This window comes from Protopterus annectens, chromosome 3.part0 (genome assembly GCF_019279795.1).
Source record: "Protopterus annectens isolate FY-2018-M chromosome 3.part0, PAN1.0, whole genome shotgun sequence".
NCBI classification, from domain to species: Eukaryota; Metazoa; Chordata; order Ceratodontiformes; family Protopteridae; genus Protopterus; species Protopterus annectens.
The window spans coordinates 16,881,175-16,892,049 of record NC_056731.1 but is presented as its reverse complement, the minus strand read 5'-3'; the positions used below and the strand labels follow the sequence as shown (position 1 = coordinate 16,892,049).

At 36.7% G+C, this 10,875-nt stretch overlaps 1 protein-coding gene across 1 annotated transcript in view; it reads left to right on the top strand.

The window, feature by feature from the left end:
* GAD2 (glutamate decarboxylase 2) overlaps positions 1-10,875 on the top strand; it is a 747,960-nt gene that overhangs the window by 178,321 nt on the left and 558,764 nt on the right. Inside the window, exon 5 of the mRNA XM_044066149.1 lies at positions 2,604-2,694. Within this exon, the coding sequence (XP_043922084.1) occupies positions 2,604-2,694 (91 nt within the window). The remainder of the gene's footprint in view (positions 1-2,603; positions 2,695-10,875) is intronic.

Below are 10,875 nucleotides of genomic sequence, written 5' to 3'. Positions count from 1 at the left end.
TAAGTTTTCAGTTTTCAGTACTCATCTCAACACCTTGAGTCTTTTAAAGCCTGATGTATATAGTTATACATGTGTGTGTGTGTGTGTGTGTGTGTGTGTGTGTGTGTGTGTGTGTGTGTGTGTGTGTGTGTGTGTGTGTGCATATTTCTGCATACCTACACTGTGTGGTTTATCTCCGTGTGCTCCGGTTTGGTCCCACATTCCAAAGACATGCATCTGGAGCATTTCTCCCCAGGCATCTGCTGAAAATGGGCTCTGTCCCAGTTAGACTTTCCTGGTAAACAAATGTTAAATAAAATAAATGTAATATTCATCCTTTTGAGCACTCCTTACCTTTGCCCATCTTCTTATTATACCTACTTCTCCCAGTACTGACTTTTATTTACCTTGATTACCCATTGTTTTTCCTTTACGTAGTCCCATCCCCATGGTTACCTTTTCTCATATTTTTCTGCCTTATTATTATTTTAGTTTACCACTTCCTTTCACCTTATATAAGTTTACTACCTCTGTGTTATGCTATGCATTTTTGTTGATGCACTTATGGTGTGTTCTTTTTTCCACACCTATGCTGAGATATTGGTCTAGATGCTACATCCAGTTTACAAATGTAAATAAATAAATACAATAAATAAATACATATATTGTGTGTGGCCTGTGTAATTCTGAGTACCTAGAAGACACTTGTCTTATTACATTCCTCTTATGTTTTACATTAGTACTCAGTAGACACTTTCAATGCCACATTTGTCCACGTATATTCTGCCAGATTTTTGACATTAAATGGATTCTCTCAATAACTAATGCACATCCTCCACTTTCCAGAACATTGACAAATTTTTTTTTAAGCCAGAGCAGGAATTGGTATAGCTTTCCTCAGGGTTTGGCAGCCATGAAGCACAGTAAAAGATCCTTTTGTTATCGTATATGAGGGAGCAATCAGAACATGTACCAATAAGATCTACATACTGAACATTTGCGTAAATAGCATTTAGAAGTGTGTAGATTCTACTCTTCAGCCAAGAAGTATGTTCCAAATTTGAAAACATTGGCTTTAGGGATCTCAAGGCATGTACCGCCAGGGCAGTTATGTATGTAATAACATATATGAGCATGTTACATTAGGTGTGAACACATTTAGCTGAGCTAATAAGACTGTGCATTCACTTAAAAAGTGCCCTTGACTTCACAGCATGGCAGGACAGAATGTGTATGGTACACCAGAGGTACTTGCTGATAATCCAACTGCTCTCTGATCATCCCTCTCAACCTCTTCAACTAATAAATCTGGACAAAGCCTAAAATAATGGGGGGAGAAAGTCCCAAAAATAGGGACAGATTTTAAATATTGCTCTTATAAACTTTGAAAGCTGCTAGAATAACAGGATTTGTGTTGGCATGCATTTTTCTGAGGGATATGAAGTCTGAAACTCAAATATATATCATTATTTGGTCATTATTTAGTGACTTCAATCCTCCTTGATTTGCCAGAAAATCATAGGTTTTATGAGGAACAGACCAAATATTTGAAGCAAAAATCTGGACATTTTCTGCAAAAATCTGTACAGTTGAGAGGTACGTCTCTGACCATTGTTACATCAAAGTTTAGCTCCAGCAATGAAAGTAACATTGTGAGATATCACTGTTGGTAATGCTGCATCATAACATGCGATGTAGAAATGCATGACCATCACAAACATTGCTGCTGTCGATACAGAACCCTCCTGTGTATTTCCTATATGTTTCTGATATGCTGTCAGTCTTTTTTTCTACAAGTTTTTCTTACTTATTCTCACACTGATGCGGTGCGGTCATAGGAATCTACCAAGGGAAAGAACTTACCAATTATAAACACTTTTAAGGATTTACACTTTACAGGCTAACACCAACTTCTAAAAAGAAAAGAAACACAACGAAGGTGGTGACACAAAATATATGACAGAAACCTTGAGCACAGACTCATGTTCTGCTTAAAGTATAGAAAAACCCAAAACATTCTTACAAAACAGTTTGTACCTAGAAATAGTGACATCATTACATTTTCTTTTTTCCCTAAGTATTGTTATTATTACTATTACTATTATACTATTTAGACAAAGCACTGTGAGCATAAATGACTTCTATGAAGGGTATCCGGGGACCTTTTGTTAGGCCATATGACTTCCCTAATATAGCACATTATGCAAGTGGAAAATGAAAGAACTCAGCTCTGACAGATAAAATGAAAAGATAAAGAGATATCTGTGCATATGTGCCTATCTGTGTAGGCTGGATTACTTGTCCATATGGCATCCATAGGATTACTCTTTAGATAGATTACATTTTGTAGTCCACTATTAGACAGATAGCTTAAATATTTTGCAGGACACTTTACCATCATGCAAGCAAGTGCTACATACATGCATTATACTTAGCCATGTACAGCTGCCAAAAGAAATCAACAACAGTACGCTGTCTGTATAAAAAGCAAACTCTAACAGTCTTAAATTAATTTTTCATTAAAATAATGATATTAACAACCTTGTTCAAACTTGCAAACTATTTCTTGTGCTGTTTAAAGAATTATTTTTTTCTTATGGATTTAATTATATTTTGTTTTACAGGTCACCCCCGCTATTTCAACCAGCTTTCTACTGGATTAGACATGGTTGGTTTAGCTGCTGACTGGCTGACATCTACAGCAAATACAAATATGTAAGTAAAAGAGGCATGTGATATTATAAATTAGTACATACAGTATGTGTCATTATATTATATAAGTTTGCAGGGAATTATCATATTTAAGTTTTAGATTTATTCATGTTTAGCGAGGTACACTTTCTGTGCTGCATATTAGCGTTGCCATGTAAAATACACAAATGGCAATAGAGCCATACATTTAACAGATATGTTTCTTTGGGGTACTAATGTCACTGACAGTGCTGTAGTCCATCAAAGAGTGACATACAGGGTGCCATAAAGGAAAGTTGTAAAAGTTTCATGTAGTCTTTACAGTATAGCGTGTTCTGGTACGTGATTCAAAAGCAGAACTGCACAAAATCTTGTCTTGCACAGTGCATCATGGCTGACAATGCAATGGCAAACAGAAAGATATAGGAGAAACACACATAACAGGATATTGTTTTGTTCTGTCAAGAACCAGAAATATACAGATTACATTCCAGGAAACTGACAAACATGTCCATGCATATGAATGGATGTATTATAAAGAATACGAGTAATGGCATGTATCACACTGACACAAGCGGTACAAGTAAAATGACAGAAGAGGTGAACAAATGCTGTGGTATTACCAGTGAAGCATTGGTGCTGTGAAAAGGACAGGTATTCACAATACCAGTGGCCATTTGGATGCATGACCATGACAACATAAGGACACTGCAGAAACAGCTATTCACAATTGCTAAACTTGTAAATGAATAGGACACAATACCTGCCTGGAGTAAAAGTTGTATTGTCAGTCAGTAAGACCCAACACATGACTGGTAACTGCAGCCCTACACATGTACTAGTCACCTTTTAGTAAGACACAACACATGATTGGTGGCTGCAGCCCTACACATGTACTAGTCACCTTTTAGTAAGACACAACACATGACTGGTAACTGCAGCCCTACACATGTACTAGTCACCTTTCAGTAATACACAGCACATGACTGGTGGCTGTAGCCCTACACATGTACTAGTCACCTTTCAGTAAGATACAACACATGATTGGTGGCTGCAGCCCTGCATATGTACCAGTCACCTTTCAGTAAGACATCGCACATTACTGGTGGCTGTAGCCCTACACATGTACCAGTCCCCTTTCAGTAATACACAGCACATGACTGGTGGCTGTAGCCCTACACATGTACTGCTCACCTTTCAGCAAGATTCAACACATGATTGGTGGCTGTAGCCCTACACATGTACTGGTCAACTTTCAGCAAGATACAACACATGATTGGTGCCTGCAGCCCTACACATGTACTAGTCACCTTTCAGCAAGACACAACACATGACTGGTGCCTGCAGCCCTAGACATGTACCAGTTACCTTCATTCACGTTAAAAGTTTCTCAACCAACATTATAAACTTTCTCCTAATCTGATGCCATGCTCTTGCACAGGCTGCCCACATGGTGGGAGTTATACCATCTTTGACCTGCTTAATTCAATAGCATTCAGTAAGTTGGAGGGTATGAGTTTTGCAGCTGTGTTAATTCATAATGTCTGGGGAAGGTGCCAACTGTTATAATACAGTAACAATTGGAGATGATGGCCAGTAAGATGAAGCAAGTGTTGCAACAATGTACTTATCATTGTCACATAGTAGGTTAATTCCTTGACCAAGCATATATCCTGTAACCTGTACCACCAGTTTATTTGCACTATCTCTGCACCATATTTTCCTATCTTTGTGGATAATTATCATACTATGTTATCCAGATGGTACATCTCCTTATCTGCTATATTGTTGTCTATTTCTACCTTCCATTTTACTTTTCTGTTCATTCACAAGAAAGTAACCTCCCACATACATATTTAAACTAAAGACAATCTGTGCGTGAAACCCATTTTATTACTTCAGTGTATTATGCTCCTCTCCTGACTCTTTCATCATCGTCTGCCCCCTCTGGTAGACAGAAATGTAGGGAAAGCTTTTTTATATGACATATTTAAGCTGAATTGTAGAGGACCTATAACGTAGTAAGCGTGCAGGGTAGGAACCAAAAAGTAGTGAGAAAAACAAAAATAAGTTAACAAGTAAAGAGTGATTTACATGCAGTGCAGCTAATTTTATGAATCACCAGGTGAATGATACCGCATGTGCTTTTATACCATTACAATGTACGACACAGCTCAACCTGGAGACATCAAAATTCTGGACAAAAGCCTCTGAAAAGGAGATGCAACCGGACAAAAATCTGGACACTAATTAACATACAATTTGCATGCATGATAATGTAACCCTGCCCACTCCAATGGAATTGTGGGATACCAACATTCAAGTAATTGTGAAAATGATCCCCACTTTAACATTAATCTGAAAATACACACGCGCACATGCATCAAAGAGACCCGTGCAGCGAATGCAGCTAAGAACTACACAAATAAAAATAACAATGTCAGAAGGCAATGACAAACACAGATACACAAACTAATGTAGTCAAAATTCAATTTAAATTATTCCAGATAAAATATTTATTAACATAAGTGAGTTTGTTGAGTGGAATAATATATTTCTAAAGAGAAATGAAGGACTAAAGCTGAAAAACACATGTAAAATGGCAGAATTTCACAGCACATCTATGCCTGAGGTTGTAGTCATCTACAACATTTCATTCCATTAAGGCTAATAATCTCACTAGTTACTAGTTAGCTAAAAGGTCTATCAGAAAATAAATAGCAGCAAAAACTGTCAGATGCATGATAAGACTGTGCTGTAACTGGAAAAAGCAACAATGTCTGCTTCGGTCTACTGGTTTGCAAGAGTTAGTGGGGTCGAGGAAGGGTTGAGGAAGGGTAGCATCAAAATATCTGACCCTACCTTTAGATTTAATACACAACAAAATCATTTAAGGAACTGAAAACATTTTCTCTCATATATACTGAAAACGCAATTTGCCTTTAATTTATCTAAATGTGTAACCCAATAATCCAAATTCACAGATCACACAGTGGCTAAAATTCCAAAATAAACTATTGAGACTTCAAGCTACAGAATATGATAGTTAACATCAGCGATGTCCTAGCTTTACTTTTACAGCTGCTGCTGAGGAAATGGCTTTTTATGAATGATTGGAAAGAAAGAGTCTGTGTACACATGAGCAACCATGCCAGGTCATGAATGACAGATCTTGTGTTGCCTTGCACATGCACCAAGTCTCATTTTTTTTATGAATGGACCAAAGGTTCACCTATGCTGTTCAATAAACAGTCACATTTTATGAATGGTGAGCAGGCAAATGAAAATCGCTTCTGTATTGCTAAGGTGGTTTTATGAACAGTGGTGCTGTGTTGGGGAGTGCTACAAAAGACAAAAGCAATGTTGAGGAAACTTTTTTGTAATAATATCTAAAGAAATACGACTGACAACAGTTATTTATTTACCAGGTTTTGTTTTTGGCCTCCAGATTATATTTTGAATTGCAAATACCAAGTACACATTCTGTCTTTCTCTGATAACTATTTTCTCAGTATTTATTTGGTCATAAGCAAGAACTTTCAATTTTTCAGTTTTTGTATTACCTTTTGTTAAGTCTCTTCCCACATGTCCTTAACTGTAATAACTGAATCCTTTTTAATCCATGTTGTTAAATAGTCCCTTTATCATGTCCTCATTATAAATATGAGTATTTCTGAGCAAGTATGTGTATTGGTATATAGTTCTTTGCTATAGTCTTTGTTTTATTTTCATTAATTTTATGTCCTGAAAAAAATTCAGATCTGTCGGAGAATGTTCCACAACACTGAGATGTCCATTTCTGGTTCCATTAGTTACAAAATATCATCTGCAAATAAAGCCAACTTTTCTTGAATGCCTCACCAATTACATCCTTGAAATTCTGAGTCCTTTGTTTTTCTTTGACAATGATTATAAACATAATTAACCTCTTTATTATATCAGGAAATGCAAATGCTTCCATTGCCCTACTCAAAATCCCAGCTTACTCTGTTGAATGTTTTCTCTGCATCTATACCTACTAATAAGAGTGATATTTTCCTACATTCTGCTTCCATGTGGATCATCATGACCTTAACTAATTTGAACTGGGTTGAGAGTTTGTTACCTATATCCTTATTTATTAATTCGATAATGGTCCTTTCCATAGCTTTACTGATGAAACTTGTCAGACTTAATGTTGTATAATTATCTAGGTCCATTGAAGACTCATCTTTGCACAAGAGAAGGACTGATGCTCTCCTCCATTCATCTAGCTTGTAGCCTGTTCTGAGGCTGATACTGAATTACCTCTGTAATGATTATGACAAGACTTGTTTCAGGTCTACTCGTAGGCAACCTGAAGCATTATCTGGAACCACAGATGTGGTATTCCTGGCATTAGATAGCATCTTGAGACACAGTTGTAGTGTAGGTGACATTAGATAGCTCTTTGAGACACAGATGTAGTGTTCCTGGCATTAGATGGCACCTTGAGACATAGATGTAGTGTTCCTGGCAACAGATAGCATCTTGAGACACAGATGTAGTACTCCTGGCATTAGATAGTGCCTTGAGACACAGATGTAGTTTTCCTGGCATTAGTGTCTTGAGACACAGATGTATTGTTCCTGGCATTAGATAGTGTCTTGAGACACAGATATAGTGTTCCTGCCATTAGATAGTGTCTTGAGACACATATGTAGTGTTCCTGGCATTAGATGGTGCCTTGTGACACAGATGTAGTGTTCCTGTCATTAGATGGCACCTTGAGACATAGATGTAGTGTTCCTGGCAACAGATAGCATCTTGAGACACAGATGTAGTACTCCTGGCATTAGATAGTGCCTTGAGACACAGATGTAGGGTTCCTGACATTAGATAGTGTCTTGAGACACAAACGTAGTGTTCTTGGCATTAGATAGTGTCTTGAGATACAGATGTAGTATTCCTGGCATTAGATAGCACCTTGAGGCACAGATGTAGTGTTTTTGGCATTAGTTAGTGCCTTGAGAGTTTGTTCTTGGTAAATTGGTGGGATTGTAGATGTAGGTATGTGATCTGAGAATACTGTAGAGGAGAAGAGGTGAAGTTTGAGCATATTTTATCTGCTAGTAGATCAACTATGTCCTCTAGGTCCAAGTATGTGATAGCATTTACTATTAGCTCTGCACAGTGTTGGGCATTGTTTCTGAGATTTCTAACACAGTTAAAGAGGGCTTTCTGATTATCCTTCATGGCTATTTTTATATCATATTTGTCTTTGGGTGATTTCATATGCTCCAGAGTTCCTGGTTTAGTAGAGCACGAGTGTTTTTGGCATCTTGAGAGTTAGATTTATTCTTGCAAGCAAACAGAGCTCATTTATATTAGGGTTTCGACACAGGGGCTTATTTTTGAACTTGCATTGTATTTATTTCTGAGGGGGACTGATGCATCTATGCAACTGTTTACATGTGCACAGAATTTGGCTGTAAACATTTTTGCAAAAGCAGAAGGGTTGTCAAGATGGAAGGGGCTATTGAATTTAACCATATTATCACTCAGTTTTAGTAGATTAGCATTCGTATAATCTTGGAATGTAGAAGTACTGGAAGATGCTTCTGCTTAGTTTACTTTGGATGGGATGTTGAAGTAATTGCTCATGCATGCATTTTTCCAGGAGTTTGGAGAGAGGAGAGAAGATGGCGATTGGTTGATAATTGGATAGTTCATTGGAGTTTTCCCTTTTATGTAATGGGATGATGATAGATGTTTTTCCAGAGGTTAGGGACATTCGACTCTGCTATGGAGCAATTTATAAGGATACAGAGAGGATATGCTATGACTTCTGTGCAAGTTTTAAATATTCACGGGGGAGGTTGTCAGAGGAGAGGGAGCATGGTTTTAGTTTTTGAAGTAGTTTTTGAATGAGATGGGGTAGAACTAGTAGTACTAGTTTGTTGAGAAGGTGAAAGGTTATTTTTGTTTGTGCAGGAGTTATGATATAAGGGTAGAGGAGGATCAGAGATGGGGCTTGAGGTAGTCGAGGTAGTGGGATTTTTAACAGTTTTCTTATGCTATCTATAAAATGAGAGTTGAAGAGATTGGCTATTTCTGAGGGAGTTTTATCAGGATGTAGTGATGGAGTTTGTTTAGAGTCCTGGTGAAGTAGGTTTGAGATATGTTTCCAAAATTGTTTTGGGTTGTTTTTGTGTATTTCCAATTGATTAGAAAAGTATTTTTTTTGTTTAAGTTCAGTAGCTTTTTTGCTTTGTTTTGTAACTGTGTTTAATTAGGTTAGTATCAGACTTGTTATTGTGCCATTCCTTCCAGGCTTTGTCTCTATCTTCTAAATGCCATTTGATATGTTTTGTTAGCCAGGGAGCATAGTTAGTTTTTATTCTTTTGCTGTGGAGGTGAGGTAGTCTGTCGAGATTATTTAGAAATACATTGTTAAAGTATTCAAGGGCATCTTCAAGTGGCGGTGTTTTAAGTGGAGTCCAGTTAGTGTGTTTTAGAATGTTGCTAAACCTTTGTTGGTCATAGTTACTAATATTTCTGGAGGTTTTGTATGTGTGGGTTCTTGTAATTTGTGGTATGGATCTATATAGGGACACCACTGTCTTTAGTGCAATTGACTATGTGGATGAGTTCTGGAATGCTATCTTGTTTAACAACTCTGAAGGTGAGATACTATTTTTTAAATAGGGAGCCACCACTGCCTTTAGAGCTGCTGTCTAATGCAGTGGGGCTAACTGTACAATAGGCACTGGAACCCTTCACTGATGGAGTGCTCTCCCTGGTCTTGAACCAAGTCTCTGTGATGATGCAAAAATCAGTGCTTTCCAGGGTAAGCACTTTTTATAGGTAATGGAGATTCTGAGGCTCTTGGTGTTAAGTAACAATATCATAATGTTATCCAGATTTTGTTCATGTCAGGTGCTATAGAATGCCAACATTGCCTAAAAGAGGAACAATGATGTGGACAAGAAGTTCGCCAGTATACCAAACCTTGGGTTGAGAAGCGCAAACCATCCTTGACAAAGCAGTTGGGCTGTCTGCCATGTCTTCCCAGGCTGATAAACATTGCAGCTCCTTTAAATGACACATTAAGCCAGTTGTTGAAATCAGAAATTGTTTGTTCGTATTGTGGCATTGTTCTTGGTGAAGGTAGAATTGTGTTCAAGGCTGGGTTCATACCTGCCTTAGACACATATTCTGAGAGCTCCATCATCTCACTTTTCATATTGTCTGCAGTCAGTTTCCTTAGAGCTATCACAGTCAATACTAAAGACAGTGACTGTGGATAGCGCTCAGAATTTAAACATATGACTCTTGCCAAAACTTCATTTGTACAGCAGAGTATGAATACTGACTTTCAGTATGATTTTTAGACAATTAGGTATGCTATTAAGTATACTAGACATTCCAGGAATATTGAAAATATTACAATAAATAATTGGTCTATTTTATGTTCATCACCTGATGTTAAAAAAAATATAGGAGCTAAATAAACATTATGCTAATAAAAACTAAATACTGCAATCAAACAACACTCTTACAACTAAGTGTACAATTCCATGTTATGACTGTCAGTTTTTTTTGCTTATATTAATACCACCTTTAAACATTCTGTTAGTTGTAAAATGTTTACATTTTGCTGTTTTGCAACTTACAGAACAGTTAATTTATTTGGTGATCTGTGAAGCATGTGATTGTTTTTATATTGGAAAAACTAATGGCATGCTTAAAGATTATATTTCTGAATGCTTGTCTGATATACAAAAACAGGTTAACTCTAACTCTAGCAAAACGTGACTGATACTACTAATACACATAAGTTTAATTTTAGAATTGTTGCAACTATAAGTAAAAATAAGAGAGGTTGGGATATTACTCTGAAAACTGAATGCATCTCATGCAAATCGATAAATTATTTTCATGCAGATAGTTATTCAGGTCTGAATTATAATTTTAGTATTAAACCAGTTTTAAAAATTAGATCATTAATTATTTAGTTGTTTAATTATATTGGCTACAACCTGATTGGTTTGTTCTGACTGCTATTTAAATGTCATGGTTTTAATTGTTTTTGTCTAGCATTGAGAAAGAGATTTTTACTTGAAATCTTTGTCTATTCATGATATAAAGTCTTGTGCTTAAGTGTTAAAGACTTTCCATGGTTGTGTTATTTTATCTTGAAGTATTTTCATATAGTCCATGGAAGCACATCACAAGCCGTTTATA